General features: G+C 41.7%; 1 protein-coding gene across 1 annotated transcript in view; it reads left to right on the top strand.

Moving 5' to 3' along the window:
• LOC110990971 (E3 ubiquitin-protein ligase TRIM56-like) overlaps window positions 1-16,127 on the top strand; it is a 100,023-nt gene extending 83,896 nt beyond the window's left edge. The window contains exons 2-3 of the mRNA XM_087142539.1: window positions 12,658-13,954; window positions 15,502-16,127. Of these exons, the coding sequence (XP_086998665.1) occupies window positions 12,661-13,954; window positions 15,502-16,127 (1,920 nt within the window). The 5' untranslated portion in view covers window positions 12,658-12,660. The remainder of the gene's footprint in view (window positions 1-12,657; window positions 13,955-15,501) is intronic.
• Window positions 16,128-18,900: the final 2,773 nt, after the last annotated feature.

Raw genomic sequence — 18,900 nt, 5'->3', positions numbered from 1 at the left:
TCACACAGATCAATCAATTAATCAATCTATCAATCAGTTAATCAATCCCCCCCCACAATGTCTTCATACTAACAACAGGGAGAGGGCAACCTGACAAATTAAACCCCTCCCCCCCCAAAAAAAAGAACTTCAAGACAGTCTACAGGCAGGGGTGAGATTAGAGGAAAATGCAATAGCTAGGAAATAATCACCAGAAAGTTTGAAGGCTCCACAGGAACAAAGAGTTTATAGCGTACAGGTATCATTTGAGTTTAAGGTACCTCTTGAAATACCCATTTCTTGCTATTAAAATTAATTGACAAACACCTTTTTGGTAATGTCAAAACTTTCCAAAATTTAAAATCCACATGAAAAAAGATAAAAATCTGAAATCATGAAAAATCCTGACAAATGTCACCTCTGTACAGGTGATCTTCTTCCAAATCCCCATTTTTCCTGATAATGGTCAAAGTTTACAACCTTCTCCTAGTCACATGATTTTACGTTGACAAAGGTTCTGCATATGTAGTTCATGGAGACAGTGAGCACAGAAAAGGCACGCTTACTGTTCCTTGGATGGCAAATTTCCTTGTCCTTTCCAGTACCAATGGAGATCTCCATGCATGTGCAACCTTCACAGTGTTCTCCACGGGCTGTTTTAGCAGGGCGGACTGCCCTGCCAAAATTTTGGGCTGCCCCGCAAAAAGTTTGCCGCCGTGCTAAGATTTGTGCCATCCTGCTAATTTTTTGAGTAGTGTATGTTTCCCTGAATGCCTCCTTTCTAAAGATTTTAATAAAAAAGAGGATTACCGCAGTTTGTGGATTGAGTTTGAGTTGACCGACGATGCTTATGATGTACTGACAATGGTGATCGTTGGCTGCCTACCGTTATGCATAGTCAACCTCGTGTCCCAAAAAACCATTGCGTGTGTTTTGTACATGTACACGTACACTGTACTGCGCAAGCGTGTACATATACACGCAGTGCATGTGGCTGGTACCCACAGCGCAACATTGTTTTGTAGAGTGTGCGTGGGCACCAGTGGAAGGACCGTGCCATGCCTGAGCGGCCCCCACGCTCTGCTCCGATGGAGGGGTTGCTTCATTTTTATGACGTGAGCTGGAAATTGTAAACTTATCTTTGCCTGAACATAATTCTTTTGTCCTTTTTTATTCAAGGGCGCATTTGGAGGCTTGTTTTTACTCTACCTTTTCACAGTCAACTGATCATTGAGAAAACCACATGCTCTGCTCATCTCAAGCATGTCTCAAGTCACTAACATGAGGTTCTGCTAAAAATGCTCCAAAAATTAAACTAATTTCGTCATCAAATCTATTGATGAAGAAATTCCTCCTGAAGAATATCTTAGCCAATATTTCACATTGTAAATGAAATCAGATTTGGGGCCAAATTACAGAAGAAAGTGGACCGGAAATTGCCCCAGAATGCACCACAGACGTCTTGAATCCAAAATTTTCCATGGCCCTTAAGCGAGCCCCAGACCACACGCCATAGGGGCTTCGCACTTGCAATTTTGTCTACCGCCCTGTCAAAGTTTACAGCCGTGGAAAACACTACTTCATAACACAATCACCAGTAAAGAGGGCTCAAGGTACATGTAAGCACAATGTCCTGCTATAGTAAGCACAACCTGAAATCTGGTGCCATGAAATTGGTACCTGGTTCTTAGAGAGCAGAATGTGACAGTACTGCAAGGATTAGTGCAGCAGTGAACACTTGACAGCCTCCTATGATGGGAAGGGGGTGCAGAGAGAGCCAATGAACATGGGTCAACATGGTCTAACCACGGACGGTTCTTAGGAGTGGAGAACTTGACAGTACTGCAAGGATTAGTGCAGTAGTGAACACTTGACAGCCTCCTATGATGGGAAGGGAGTGCAGAGAGAGCCAGTGAACATGGGTCAATATGGTCTAACTACGGACGGTTCTTAGGAGTGGAGAACTTGACAGTACTGCAAGGATAAGTGCAGTAGTGAACACTTGACAGCTTACTATGATGTTAGGAAGGGAGTGCAGAGACAGCCAATGAACATGGGTCAACATGGTCTAAACATGGACCATGCTGGAAACCGTGCTGAACATGTAGCCGGGTCATTCCATGAGGTTGGGGCACAATTTGTGACCGTGTCAAATGTTACATGGGTTCCATAAGAATGAACTGTTAATTCCCTGCATGTGGATTCCAAATTGACATTGTTACATATCCTGCAAGGCTGAATACAGAGGTGTGTGTTCAGTAAATGACCTACTCTACAGGTCATGACAGGTGGTGAAAGTTACCCATGTACATGTAACAAGGACACCGTCACAAATTGTGCCCCAACTTCATGGAATGACCCAGCCATATTATTTCAACCGAAATATTGATTATTCATCTTCCACAAAATTTCAAAGTTCCTTTTGCCCATCTAAGTGACGAAGCAATTAACTTGTACATGTCTTGTAAAAGTGAAAGTTCTCACCCAACATGTAGCCTCATGTACTGCTCTCAACTTCAGAGGAGAGATTGGAGAAAATTGAAACATCCTCAAAATAATCACAGAGCCTTAAAGTGCCCCACAGGTGCTAGGGTCCACGGCATACATTTGTGTTTGCCTAAAGGCACGCCTTGAAACACCCATTTCTGGTGTTCTATATCAACGTTTATCTCTAAAAACCACCATAACAGTAAACTCAAGATTTTGAAAGAGATTATTTTAAAAACCCTGAAATTGGGAAAATCCTGATGAAAATCTGAACAAATCTCACCCCTGAAATTTGCAGTGTGCTTCTGTGCAATGCTTTGTGATTCCAACAGGTGCGGTATGGTGTCAACGTCAGAACATTGGCTGGTACTGCAGGCAGAGAAGTAGATGAGTCAGGATACTCACTCAGATACCAACACCACTGTCAGGCATCAGTGCTGTGAATGCGATAAGACATTCAAGATGTGGGTGCTAACCTTTGCTGCACAGAACGGAATTCTTTCAATTATGAACCTGATGACCCTAACATTATCAAGGCTTTGCTTCACAGAACAGAATTCTTTCAATTATGAACCGGATGACCTAACATTATCAAGGCTTTGCTGCACAGAACGGAATTCTTTCAATTATGAACCTAATGACCCTAACATTATCATCGCTCAAGATACTTGTCTTCATAATCTATCAGTTGCACTACAAACCGGTACAGCAACATCCAGATTTTGTACACTTGTTATGACAGTTGGTGGTGAAGCAACTATCCAAACAACGATATGCATGTTGGGACTTCACAGATTACCTTGTTGTAACAGGGACACTGTAGTCTAGGAAAGCAAAAATGTAGGGAAAACCTAAAATGGATCTTGCTATAAGCAGGATACAGTCATAAATCAATGTTTGACTGTATCCCATTTCAACTTGTCTGGTTGACTCTGAGTTGAAGGGTTGGTGTTACTGTGTTGGATTGCAGATTATATTTTGAAGTGCTGTCTGCCTGTTCTAAAGAATGTAACATTACATGCTGGTTGGTCAAGAGCACATACTCTGGAAAAAAATAAAATAAAGAGCACCCAAGAAATGAGACTGTCAACCTTAGAGTAGTGGAAGAGGATCCAGCGAGGACAGCAGGTACCAGACACATCAAGGAGGAATCTCCAGCTCTACGTGTACAGGTTTGTCTCAATCAAAGGATGGTGATGGCATGCATCCTGTAGTTCGCTTTGGGGATGGTGTCTCTCTGTTGAACAAATGACAGATACTAAACGGTCAAGGGCTGGTGGAGAAATGCCTCAAGGGTCAAGACCACTAATCTCTACAACTATCTCCGTGCCACATTGGAAACAGGAAAAATGAACAAAGGGTGAAATAAACTAATCCAAGCCCATCAATTTAAAGTTCGGGGCTCAATTACATGCAAGCCATCATTACTGGAGTTTTTGAAACAAAAATCAAGTTTTTGTTTTGTCCCAACTTTGTTCATTTGTTTTCAACTTTTTGTTGGTTAGCTTAAATTCAACGCCGAAAAAGAACAGCCTACTCACAGCAATTTTTAAAATGGCTTCCTTATACTTTCTCATTCACTGTGGACCATTTTCATCTGTCAACTTATCAACTGTTCCTCTGGATGGAAGCACCCAAATCCGGCTTAAATTTCCAAAATACCTTCATTTTTCAGCCAAACAATCTCATTTTTCAAAAGAAACTGTGAGGCAACTGTTTATGTAATTAGTGCACTGCATCTTTAAGATAGATTTAAGGGATCCATACTGAGCCCTTGTGAAGTCCACAGGTGGGAACCCTCTCTCTATGAACCATTTCATTGAGGTTGACAGTGCGGCAGAGATAGAGGGGCACACTATGTTAGGTTCTGCAGGATTGTTTAGCCACAGGGACAGTGATGAATATGTTGATGGAAAATGTCAACCATGTGAGAGATGTGGTAGAGTTTACATGCAAATGGCACACTGTTGGCAATGATCATAAAATATGTAACTAAGTAAAGCAAATGGCACACTGTTGGCAATGATCATAAAATATGTAACTAAGTAAAGCAAATGGCACACTGTTGGCGATGATCATAAAATATGTACCTAAGTAAAGCAAATGGCACACTGTTGGCAATGATCATAAAATATGGAACTAAGTAAAGCAAATGACACACTGTTGGCAATAATCATAAAATATGTAACTAAGTAAAGCAAATGGCACACTGTTGGCAATGATCATAAAATATGTACCTAAGTAAAGCAAATGACACACTGTTGGCAATAATCATAAAATATGTAACTAAGTAAAGCAAATGGCACACTGTTGGCAATGATCATAAAATATGTAACTAAGTAAAGCAAATGGAACACTGTTGGCAATGATCATAAAATATGTAACTAAGTAAAGCAAATGGCACACTGTTGGCTATGATCATAAAATATGTAACTAAGTAAAGCAAATGGCACACTGTTGGCTATGATCATAAAATATGTAACTAAGTAAAGCAAATGGCACACTGTTGGCGATGATCATAAAATATGTAACTAAGTAAAGCAAATGGCACACTGTTGGCGATGATCATAAAATATGTAACTACATGTAAGTAAAGCAAATGGCACACTGTTGGCAATGATCATAAAATATGTAACTAAGTAAAGCAAATGGCACACTGTTGGCAATGATCATAAAATATGTAACTAAGTAAAGCAAATGAAGCACCTGTAGATTTTCCTTCCTCATACAAGTCATCAGAACAGGAAAAAACACGCCTTGAGAATTCTGGCCCAAGATGTGGTGGAGTTCATTTTGTTCAACATTGCAACTGAAGGAGTGGTCAGTGCCTGCAGCCAAGAAGAAACTGAGTTAAGGGATGACAAACTGCTGGGAGGTCTCGGCGATGCCACAGAGGATGATGGTTTATGATACTTTCAAGATCAAGATAAGATTTGCAACCTTGGAGTAGGGTTGGTTTCACATTGGTATAGTCAATTGACAAAATGCCAGATGACAACTGGTAAAACACTCTTAGTGTCAAACTGCTATATCCTAGCTTAGGCACAAGAGGACCGGTCACAGACAGGATGTAATCTTGTGTGAGTTTACAAGGTCAGTATCCTGAGTGGGAGTGCATCATCCAAGATACTTAAGTTTAGGGGGAGCTGTGGACTATATTCTCTGTAAAACCCAATCCCATGGCCCATTGCAGTAATCAAAGAGGCTTTTAACCAGGTTAACAGTCGCCAAAATACATTACATGTACCTGATCAAAAACAGGTTGACATGATCTTTAAATTATACTTCAATGATACAAATTGGTGCAGTAAATATACGAACAGGTAAAGCATGTGGTAAGAATTTCAGGGAAGATCAATGGTCAACATGCATTCCTTGGTGCATGACACTGCCTAATTCTCACTGCATTCCACTGTGCTTCAGTCCAATATTTTGCATACCAGTCGTCTAGTAGCCACGACCTTAGTTACATTCCATAAAAGGTCAATGAGGTCATCAAGTGGCCAAACAAACAATTTTTGATTGGAAGCCGCGTTCCACATCCTGTACTACTTGACTCAAAGGTAAGTCGACAGAAACTGCACTACCAAGCCAGTCGTTGTACACACAGGTACATACACACAGTCTAGCCATGCGCGGTGCATACTGAGAGTAGAGGGTACATGATGTATGTAGTTGAATGTATTAAGGAATTTAATCGTTCATGTTGTAGAGCTGAGGTGGCTATGCCTCGGTACCTAGCTATGAGCATTGGTACATGTATGCCTTTTTACTGCTACGTTATGATTTGGGTTTTGAAACGTATGTTTGATAGCCTTTTTGTGACAATAATTTTTCGGTGGGGGTGTTTTGGAGCATGTGGGCAGTGGACACAATTCTAAAAGTTTCATTTTCATGTTCTATAACTCAGGTAATACCAAAATATATTTTGGACCTGTTTCCAACAGGAGATATTCTCAGTAAATGACTCAGATCAAGGGCTCCCTCATCAATAATGGCTGCCCCCTGGAGCCATGCTGACTGGAGTTCCTATCCACCCTGCGTAGTGGCACCTTTGGTGGAAATAGCACCTCAATTATTGTTTACAAATGATAAATCCTCATTACCCATTTGGCTTAATGGTTAATTGAGTCGCTACCAACAAGACTGGGTTTGATTGGACACTGCCCATGAAAACAGGTCTTTCCAGCTGATGAGGGGGTGTTTCAGACGGATATTCATAACGCTGGGCCTCCCAAATGAGACACGTCGAGGGGTAAAGATGCAAAAGGTACATGTACTGTGACTACATGTCAGGACATGCATAAGTGAGCAAGGGCACTGTTTATTTGGGAAATCATTTTCTTAAATCAGAAATTGTGATTAAAATTTGTCTTTTTCCACAGGCTCTAGCTCCTCTGATTAATTTTCAATTTCAGAATTTTCAAAATCTCAAGTGAAGCCAGCATTTAATTTATTGAAATAAGGTACGAATCAGAACAAACATTTTGGAAATGTGAAGTTTAAGTTTTTCAGTCAATATCCACACTCATTTTTGTGTGTACACAAGAAAATCACAGCTTGCTCTGCATTACGCTTGTACATAAAACATCTCGAACTATCCCTGCTTCAAACCAAGTTTTCTTTGCTTTGAAGAGTCCGATAGAATCCAAATTTACCAGTACATGTATATATCCAAATATATCTAATGGCATCTTCTCCAACTTCGCTCCTAAAAGAAAATAGCAAACATAGTTGAAAGGTTTATGAGCCTCAATCCCTGTAAAGCAGACCTACAGGACCAAGGCCTACATTTATGCACACTGTAGACCACACCCGTGGTCGCTATGCGCTAATGACAGCCATAATGCCAGTCAGCTTGATAGCTGGGGCAGGCAGTACCGGTATGGCGCCTCCTGCAGTTTTTATGGACAAAAGGTTTAGAAATGAAACAACACTACGGCCTACAGGCCCAGAATCAAGATGTAATAGGCCTACATGTTCATGTACCTACCAGAACTGTGGGGTCCATCATCCAGCCGTGGAGGTAGGACAAGACCTCCATGATCCAGCACGCAGTCTCCCGTTCGTAGGAGCGCAGCGGACGGGACGAACATTTCGGGTAGCACAATTAATATTACTAGTCACAGCCTCACTAAATCACCAAATAACTTGAGATATCCGTGTATCTTCTCATAGTAATTACATGATAATAAAATTCCACTTTCCTTTTCAATTCTAAAAAAAAAACCATTAAAAACCGTGGATTATTGTAGCCACGGCCTTACATGTCCCTCAGCTCAGATCATCAGTGCATCTCGTGATGCACGAACTGTCGACACGTCACATGAGCAGCACGCGCGCAGCTCGCAGCTAGCCATTCAAGTACTTAATGATAGCGCCCTCAAGGAAGGTTTCGTTCAACGGAAAAATCCTTCGGTGCATCGAAAAGGGGTTATTTTCTCAAGCCCGTTTAGACTGTTGTGTATTTATTTTGATTTCCGTTCAGATAGATGCTTTTAAAAATATTATTGATATATCAAGGTTATAGGTTAGATTATAGCGTCTTTTATATTTCAATTAAGCACCAAAGTCTGAACTACTTTTTTTTTCAAAATAAAACCTTTACATGGGATGTAGGTGGTGCCCATCGTTAAAATGTGTGGCCTACATTTGGCTCTCTGGGAACTTTCACAACATCAATAGAATGAGCACTTTGAGGAAAAGGTTTGGACCACTTTGGATGAGCAGGGAGAAAGGACTAGCATGCATTATTACCTATTTCACCATGTTAACATTTATTGATGTGGCACAGAAATAAAAAAGACATCCCACACTGCATTAAAACCCTGGGGCGAGGTATGAATTTTTTTACACGGTCTCGGGAGCGGCCTCGCCAGGTGAGTCCGTATCATTTCTCAGGGTTGCAGAGCCCTGAGTCCGTCTTAAAGGTATATAAATGCTTCAGTGATTGTCCCCTAGCCTCGACAGCTCTTAAAAACCACCAAAAGTACATCTCAGTACCGGGGGGGGGTAATCCGAACTCTCCCGATTTGAGGGGGGGGGCCTTGCCACACGCCAGCCAAGCTGCACCACCACCACAACACCCCCAAACCAAAATAACACTTCAAAGACAGCCGAAAGAGGCCTCTGACAAGTTCCAGACAGCTGTCACTGATAAGAAACATTCCACTGTCTGCCCCAGGCACCGTTTTGTAAATAATCCATTAGATCGTACACAAGGGCCACTTAGCACACAGTCCTGTGGGAGTTGCATTAAATCCTGTTTCTCAACCCGGCTTGATAGGCCACTACGTAGACCGACGCCGGCTAAATGAAACTTTTATTAATTAAATTTTTAACCCGTTCTTTGCCACACACTGTGACAATTGACACCACGTGCTAAAAAATGTTCTAAAGACGAGATTCACCCAGGAGTCGGTCCCAAATAAAGCCTGAAAGTAAGAGGTCACGCAGCGGGCTTCCGCAACCCCCGCGGGGTCCGCCTGTGGGGATTTTACACCGCTACGGCCGTCCTGTCACGTTCCATATATTTTGGAAGAATAAATCCTGAGGCCACCCCATGAAACACTCATGCTGCAATTTTACCTTTGACTTTATCAACCAATATTTAGGAAAAGTCATCCCAGTGGAAATGGGTCAAAAAACGAATTTTACTACCCTTTACGTCCGGCGATATCGTACCTAGATCTCTCCGTGTTCATGCTCGTTTTTTTGTTTTCATTCCCCGTGCTTACGTAAAAATGAGATTGTAAAAGGTTGAAAACAGTTTTACCTACCTGTAGTCGATGGATTCGATGTTCCATTGATTTGACTTAACGCAGTTGTTGTGAGCAAAAGTTAAATAAAATATTAGAAACATTCATAAAAGTAGCTTTATCGCTCTAAGTTTATTACCTTATAGCCACCTGCAGCCATGTGAAAAATGTCCGTTTAGTTTCGGCTTTTACCGACAGACTACCATGAAATTTCAAACCGTAAATGTTCATCTGCCTGCAAGACCGCTGCGCTAACCCGTTTAGATTTTCGGAGGGGATGGGTCAATTTTGGCAGGATATTTCTCTTTTAGGTCAGGTATTTTTTCAGTTTCTAAAAATTGATATACTGGTAAATAATTTCCAGAGCCCCTTTTTCCAAGTTGGGTTTTTGATTAAAGAAATAACTGAAGAAAAACAACTTACAAATTCTAAAATCTTTTCACGTGATATTTCCTGTACCAGGGTTCCGGAAGCGCGCCATCAGGGTTCAACTTTGAGGCTCTATTCATCATGGATAAATTAATGACGCGTGAAAATAACTCCCCGCGCCTGAAGTTTTAAAGTCTTTCATTTGAAGGATGGATATGCGTCGGGAAGACGTTACTTTATTGTTGGTTTTTTTTGACCCTGCTCGACGTATGTATTGTAGTTAGTGTTTCCTCCGAAAGCTTGTGAAAAAATACAAGCGTAGTCGGATGGGACTTACTTTGGTATCAGGTAATGTGATTTTCCCTTCTAGGCTCGTAAGGATACCTCTTTATGACAGTACATGGACGTTGCTAAACGTTAACCGCTTCTTTGGCACTTCTTCCAGGAACTTCATATTGATGATTTCATAATAGATAGTTCCAGGTTCTCGGGATCTATTTGTCGAGGAAGGGACAAGGGTTGATCCTAGGTCTCTGACTTTACAACTCTTCATGAACGTGGGTGATTGGTTAATGCTTGTCTTTTTGTCTTTCAACTCCAAACGGGGCCATGTGGCATTGCAGCTACACGCACCGGCAATTGATTGGTGGTTGTTGAGGAGAACGCATCCATAGATGATAAATGTTGGAATCTTTTTTCCATGCTTGGTGATTTAATTATTTTCTCCGGTAATTTAGAGAGCAAAATAAGCACTTTCCCGCTAAGCGACAGGGATAAAGATATCAACATTTTTGAAGTTAGAGATGTCAACAGCAATGTTTCTTCATTACTTAGTGTCTTAGGGTAATTGGTATCCTGAAATTTATGAAGAACAGTAAAATAAATCAGTTATGAAAATCAGACATGGTTTCAATAATTGTTATCGATTTTGACGAGTCTCTTTTATGCCAGTGAAGGTAAAACCTTTCCATTCTGCGGATATTTGTTCCTGCACAAGCTGTTCAACATTTATAGTAAACTAGGTTCAGTTATCAGGGCTGATGGGTAACATTATGTGCATTAACTTTTCGACCACAACTGTGTAGTTAGCTCGATTCAAATCCGTGGGACCTGCGTTTCTTATACAGTATAAATCTATGATGGCTCATCTTTTAAAGATGGATTGGTTTGCGGAGGTTGTAGCAGTAACTCCGACTGGAACGGTATAAGATAAAGTACTGATTAACAAAGGAATAATTGGCGGGTATTACACCGCCCAAAACACTGCACAAGAATCAATGCATTGTACATGAATTGTTTTATGTTATATGATATTTGCTTACGTGCAGCTCACGAAATCTTGTTTATTCTACTATTGTGACGTAGTTTGGTTGCAGAAAGCGTGCAAACAAATACAATAGACATAAATGTACATATTTCTTTCCTGCATAGATTGTATTGAATTGATTGAGCTAAACTTTTATACTGGCGTTCAGAATGCAGGTTTGTCTGCTCTTGTATCGTGAATGGTCTAACATGGCATCCTGTGTGTCCTGTACTATAAATCCTGTTTCCACAATAGAGCTTTCCTTTCCAAGCTCAAATGCAACAATCAATAATTGATACAGTGGGTGATGTTATGACGCACTGACTGAACAAAGTCGGTACCCAGCCATCAAATGTTACGGCTGCAGCTCAAGTTGAAATGACGTGCGCCTTTGCAAGCCACTGCCTAGCGGCTGCAGCAAAAACATATCAACCAGTTCGTTACTGCTAGCCATAGTCAAGCATTTGGAGATGCAGCCTCGCATCGCACTGAAGTTGAAGGTCGCCAATCTGTGATATTGTTGTTTACAATAAATACAGCGCCATAAATTGCACCACATAGACTCCGTGAATACGTGACCCGACACATAGCTGCCTACCGTGGACGCCATGTTCAAGGAAATGGATCGCTAAAATAATTCTTTTTCCAACGAGAGATATCTTGACCGAGAACAAATCACCGTGGCACAACCATCAGATACAATTGGTAAGTTGACGAACGTAGAGGCTCAATAAACGTTCTGGATTAGCCATGGGAACAACAATATGTAAGGCGCTCTCTGTGATGAAGCAAATGTGCAGTGATTGATGCTTGCCAAAGCACAACAGGGACAGTGGTGGACATGTTGTTATGTGGTAATGTTATTCATTCTCCATCGGGAAGTGCAAAGGGCAGGGTGTGAGTTAACATGGTCATGGCAGTTGGGGAAGAGGAGGGGCGTGTCAGCAATATCCCCAAGGGGGAGGGAAAGCTTAGCCCTTTTTAAAAGAAGATCGCTGGTACCTTATGGACGGGATGGCCGATGGGTTGAACAAAACACATCAACTCACCTCAGCCTCGTTCGATTTTTAGCTGTGTGGAGTGGTTATGTCAGGTTATGAATGTACCAACCGATTCGTTGCTTCATCAAGGAATGATTAGGCCTACTATATTGAAATACACGACTAACTTAAAGTTAATGTATGAGCGTTACACTGTAGAGGTTGGTGGAATTGGGGGTCTGAACACACACCGCACACTTTCTGGTAAATGGGGATGGGCCGCCACATTATCCCAGAGCCAAGTCGTTAAGCGCACAACACCACTGTGTGTTATTCATGGGTCATTTCAATATCAAAACTTTTAAACGTCAAAAGTAAAGAAAGACACCTGTAAAGCTCCATTTTTCTATGACGTAATGCACAACATTTAATCTTTTTTGATGAACGGGTGTCGCCGATACCACTTCTTTTATTTACCCAAAGACGCAGGCAATCTCCCCCCCCCACTGGCTTGCATGAATTTAAACCAGAGCTTTTGTTAGCACCCTGCTTGATAGAGGCATATTGCTACAAGAAAACCTGTTGGGGCTCTATCTAAATGATCTACAGGAATTTACCCTGACAGTAATTGACGTAAAACGATGTATTTACCCATGGATGGTTTTCATACACATTAGTAGACTTAATCCGTATCAACCAACTTTCGTTTCATTTATCGATGGTGAATAATGTTGAATTCATTTAATTCAAGACCTTTTAATGGTTTTCTTTGAACCAGAAAATGGCAACAGGATCAGCGGTGAGTTCAGCTCTAGAGACGATCAGCAGACATCATCTCGAATGCCCCATTTGTAGTGAGAGATTCCAACGACCCAAGATACTGGACTGTCTGCATAGTTTCTGTGAGCAATGTCTGCTGACATACTGCAGCACGAAGCACCAGGGCTGTACAGAGATTCCTTGCCCCGTGTGTCGACAAGAGACACAACTTCCGGAGGCGGGGGTTAGAGGCCTGAAAACCAACTTTTATCTGATCGGTCTTGTTGAGGAGATTGAAGTACAGGAAAAGTTGGTGTGTTCGGGTGAGACGAAGCTGCTCTGTGAGACATGTGATGATGGCAGTGAGGCAACGCATCGCTGTCTGGACTGTGAACAGAATATCTGCTCACATTGTCGAAGTACACAGCTACGGATTGCTGCCACGTCAAGCCACACAATACCCCCATTAGCGGAAATTCGTCAAGGGAAGATAGAAATGACAAAGAAGTCCGAAAAATATTGTCCAACGTGTTCAACCCACGAGGGTGAAGTTACACGATTCTTCTGCACAACTTGTGAGACATTAATCTTTCGAGATTGTACTGTGATAGACCACTGCAAACCGCAACACGCCTACATTGATAGAAAACAGGCCACTTCAACATACAAAGAGTCATTAGCTGACTTGTTTTCCCCCCTCGAGAAGATCCTGAATGAACTCCAAGAATCTCTGGAGATAGTTTCAAAAATGAAACACGACCCCGATATCAGAGTAGAGAACGCAATTTCAGTAGTGCATACCAAGGCAGCTGAGATAAGAGCAGAGGTCACTACTCAAGGAAATTGCATCATCCATGAAATCACAAATATCCAAAGCGATCTGCAAAAACTGGCAGAATATGAAAAAACAACGAGTTTAGCATCGGAGAGAATACAGCATTCATTGGAAACAGCAAGAGAGGTGACAAGGACGGCAGCGGATAGTGAGTTCCTCTCACTCTACGCAACAATCAACAAAGACTTGAAATTGTTGGCAGGTCAAACTATTCCCAGAGTTGACATCAGGCTTGGATTTCTGAAGTTCAAACCGAGTGAGGGCGTAGGTGACATCAGTCTGGGCAAGGTGGTGACGGAAGAAAAGTGGGAGCAGCGACGTGTGTTTGGTCGCAAGGGAAGCGGTCCAGGAGAGTTTAATGGGGCTTGGGGTATTGCTGCTCGTCAGCCTGATGAGGTTGCAGTGGCTGACTGCTTGAACAAACGAGTTGTGATCTGCAGCATCGATGGTAACCAGAAAAGCACAATCCCGATGGAACGATGTAAGTTTGTGTAGAAACTGCTAACAAACGATACACTGGTGCTTTGTTTTGTCATAAAAAAATATTATCATTTATTTCGGAGTGGGAGACTTTGAGACGTATGGTGGCGGCAGACAAACTGGTCCTTCTCCTCGGTTGTACGCGTGCTCAGCACTAACACGAATTCCTAGAACTGCCTGCGAATGCTCAGAGCAACCAAAAGGGACCGTTGTGTCTGCCGCCACTATGCGTCTCAAAGTCTCCCATTGCTCGGTGTCAAACAGCGACGTGTCAAGCCTTTGATGTGTGGTTGCCCTTGAGTTTGTATACCTATTCAAATCGTGCACCTATAAAAATAGGGGACAATAGGAACCACGGTTGCTGAAGAGTAAGTTAGTACTTGCAAATATACTGATTACTTTCTTTCCTACTCACCTATGACATAATCTAAAACAAACGGGCTAAACAACCCGTCGGTTGGGGGCAAGTTGCCGTCGCTGGATACGCCACTGGTGTCAAGCCACATAACAAATCTAAAGGCTTTTGGCAGAGTCACATGGTACCCAGACGGAGGAGGCTCTAAGAGAAAAAAAGATCGGCATGTTTATTTTTCCAGATATTGCAGGATATGTTATTCAAAGAATGTTCAACTCTCCAGAAAGACTACATGGCAGTTTAGTTGCGCAATGCATGGATTCTTAAAAACAAATTCAGTGAACCTCAATTCCGGATCAAACATTTTTTTAAAGGGAGCGCAAACAGCCAAAAGGGGATTTTTTGTGGGCGGGGAAATGCAAAAAAAAATTTTTTTTGGGTCACAATTAATGGGGTAAACATCAAATATATGACGTTTTTGAAGTGGTTACGTATTATTTGTTTTCTTTAATGCTTCAAGTGAATTAGATATTTTATATTTAACCCTTTAAACATTCAGGGAAATATAATATGTGCTTCGAATTGTTGGACACGTTTCATCTACACAGTGGGTCATGATCAACATTTTGTCCCGTAAAACTCAAAGCACATTTCTGTTTTTGCAAAGTATCTATTTGCCAGCGTTCCTTCATCCATTTACAGCATGCAGCACGGGTAGTGGGCGGAAACGAGGAGAACGCCCTCTTGCTTGTTATTTTGATGGGAACTTTACTTTCTATTCCTAGAGCTCGTTTCCACACGACCGTACATTCTAGTAAATTAATATTACGAATTAACGCAAGCCTGGCAACAACGAAGGTTGAGAAGTGAATCCGGCTAGGCTTATTGTCGTGAGGGAAGGAAAAATTCAAAATTCCAGGGACTTGCTAGACAGGGAGGGGGAGGCTTCAATATACATTCTACATGAATCCTTGTTCACTTGCTATGCATGGACGTAGCTACACGTGAGCCGCTTCTTTGAAACTTCTTCCATGAACGTCATATTGATTGCTTCATTATAAATAACTCCAGGTTCCCGGGATCTATTTGTCGAGGAAGGGACAAGGGTCGATCCTAGGTCTCTGGCTTTATAACTCTTCATTTACGTGGTTGGTTGGTTAATGCTTTTCTTTTTGTCTTTCAACTCCAAGCAGGCCCACGTGGCATTGCAGCTACACGCACCGGCAATCGGTTGGTGGTTGTTCAGCAGAGCGCATCCCACGTGAAAGTCTTTGACAAGGACAACACGCTGGCTTTCCAGTTCCCCACAGTGCCACCGAGTGAGGTCGGTAAGACCGCAGTGGACCTCCAGAGTGTAGCAGTCAAGACGGATGGGACCATTGTGGTTGGTGATATCAAGAGAATGGTGCTGACCGAACACAGCCCCACTGATGGCGAACTCAGAAGCACCATCCCAGTCAAGATTGAACCTTGTTATGTGGCTGTTGACAGCAATGATCGAGTCGTAATCAGTGACTTTGAACAACAGTTAGTCGGGGTTGCTAGTGCGAATGGTGATACACTGTTCACCATCAAACCTACCATCGATGATGAGGTAGTTAGATGCTGTACTGGTGTATGCGCAGATAGCACAGGCGTCTATGTTGCAATGCGTAATGATGATGATGACACCGGTCATATCCACCACTATGACCCTCAAGGTGGCTTTCTCCACTGCATCGCAGAGGGTCTGCACTGTCCCCAGGGAATCACATTCACAGCAAATGGGCAACTGGCAGTTGCAGACTACTACTCAGTGAAGATTTATGACTTTGTTTAATGTAACACAAACAAATCGATCTCCTTCCGTTTCCTTCGGGAGGAAACAGCAGTAGCATTAGTCGGAAACGTTGGAGTGTAAACAACGTTGCCTTCAATTTCATGACTTATTTTTTAAATAGGAAATTAAATTTACAAAGGTTTGCGTAGGCTTACTGCATAGTAGAAATGGAAAGCAAACTACATTAACATTTCACTGAGATGGGATTCAAAAGTATGGGAGCTACGTAAAGTGCTTATCATTTAAACAAATTTCCTTTGTTAGTTTTGCATTGTTAACTATATTTTCTCACGACAGTTTAATTAAAAGTAAAGCTGACTTCTGAATGTTAAGTGAAGCAACTGTTGTTGCACAACTCTTGCAATAAATTGATTAGTATATTTTACAATGTAGGCCTATAGCTAGACCCATAGAATAGATGTAGTCTTGAGGATAAAATCAAACACTTGGCAAATGTTAATGACTTTACGAACAACTCCGTAGTTAGCTCAATTAAAATCACAGGACATGTTCGTATCTTACAATGTTGAGCTACGATGGCGCTTCTTTCTTTACAGATGGGTTGATTTGCTGAGGTTGTAGCAGTAACTCCAGTTTTGAACGCTGTAAGATAAAGTACTGATGGACGAAGGAATGTTGGCGAGTATAAAACCGCCAATTACACTGCACAGGCTGATGGGCAAGGTGACTGGGATATGTACAAGACGAGTCAGCGCGTTTGGAAAAAAGAAACAAATTTCATGAAAGAATAATTCTGCTCCTTAGTAAGAAAACATTATAGATTTTTAAACGTAAAATGAACTTTCGAGTAAAATGTGAATTTCAGAGAAATTATTGACAGCAACAATATTCCACTTACAGAATATAAACGTTTTCAAAGACTATGCCTGAGTATTATTTGAAGGCAACATGACCTTTTCAATTTTTTTAAATGTGAATCGTTATCATGACGTAGGTAATTTACATTGTAACGGTTATTTGCATACCCAGGGGTAAGGTTGTCACTTTTCGGCTGACCTCCTTGAATCTTTCCTGCACAAGGAAGGGTTGAAAACGCATCTACACCTCTACCAAATAAAAAAGCTAAGTCCCAAGACTCGTTTTGACAGTGGACAGATTTACTGGATTATCCGTATGGTTGTATAGTTGCCCCTTGTACTATGTAGTGATATGAAGTAAGCCGTACGTTATCAGTAATCAAGAAGTCTTGGTGACGTATCAAGAACCAGACCCGTAATACGACAGCTCTCCAGGAAGTTTGTGAGAGAGCTGTTAAAGGGTGCCATAATTGAGGTTGTTTAAATACTCCTGGTTGTTTGTCTGCGCGTGACATATGACCTGGCTGTCAGTAACGAAATCGTACAGTCTAACGGAAAACGCTCTTGGGTATTTAATGACTCTTGTGATAAAATCTGAGGTGTAGGGACATTGCTGTTGCAGTATGAATAAAACGTACGTAGTCTGTGGTTGATAGAAGAGCTTTGCACATCGACTGCTTTCATTTAATGCTTTGTTCCTTCAAGAAATGGAATTTCTTCCCTGTTGGCGGTAGTTTCTGAGGATGCCTACATGTATGTATGACAGTACCCCGGGTAGTTAGTTGGGTCAAAACATGAAAGTTGAGTATTACAAGCGACATCTTGTGTGTCTCTCTACGTCTACATACCACGTCCGGTGCTTGTTGCATTCACGTTGAGAATGGCTTCCCTGTCCCGTCCCATTTAAACCATGTTGATCCTATAATTCTAGATATCCACTTTCTTCCCTATCACATTAGTACTTGGCAACTAAATTGAAATCTGTAGAAAGAGTATCTCGTACGTCAAGCCTGTGTAAATATTAATACGCCTTTAGTTTTGTTTTTGGTAGCCGATCTGTTACGGGAATCCAAACAAACTGACCTCAGGAAAGAGCTTGGCCTTTTGCGAAGAATGTTGGTTTTCCAGAGCATTCAAGCGCACAGATCCGGAGCGTTAGGTCTGAGGGAACTTTGCTGGAGCGTAAAGAGCGAACTTCAGAGACTTGTGGGTCATTTTACGAGATTGACAAAGAATGAATAATCTGGTCACACCCAAGTACGGTTGTTGTCCCAACTCAAGATTACCATTGCAACCAATAGGTGCAGTGTGGCCGACCACACTGCATTAATATACGTTGTTACAATCAGACTGTATGAACTGTCAGTCTCTAGAAACAAATTGTTTCTCTACGTGTACAAATAGTTGAATTGGAGTTAAAAGGGAGACTGAATTGACAAAGCCGGAAGTTGAAGTTTGTGTCACTGAAGCTTCAGGCCTACAAACGTATCGTAAAAACCAGCGTCGGTCTATGTTGTACTATTCCCCATACATTGATCAATTCAGTGCTTCATCAATTAATGATTACTGTATGGACATACTCGACTAAACTGGAGTTTAAAGTTTATATAATTATGAGCGTTACACTGTAGAGGTTGGGGGAAGTGGGTGTCTGATGAGCATTGCACATCTTCTGGTAAATGGAGATGGGCTGTCAAATTATCCCAGCGCCGTTAGGCGTTGCACAACACAACTGTGTATTATTAATAGGTCATTTATGTATGAAAACGGTAAACGTTTTTTAAAAAATACATGTGAAGATTAATGTCTGTATAAGGCAATGCACAAAAATGGTCAATCATTTTGATGAACGGGTGTTATACCCAGCAAGAAATGAGACCGAGGGGTGCCCCCCAACATGTCCAATCCCACATTCCAGCTTATTGTTACTTAACACATCTCCCCAAAGATGTCTG

Source organism: Acanthaster planci, linkage group LG10 (assembly GCF_054643075.1).
Source record: "Acanthaster planci isolate LZ-2023a linkage group LG10, COTS_SCS, whole genome shotgun sequence".
NCBI lineage: Eukaryota > Metazoa > Echinodermata > Asteroidea > Valvatida > Acanthasteridae > Acanthaster > Acanthaster planci.
This window is presented reverse-complemented; position numbering and strand designations above follow the sequence as displayed.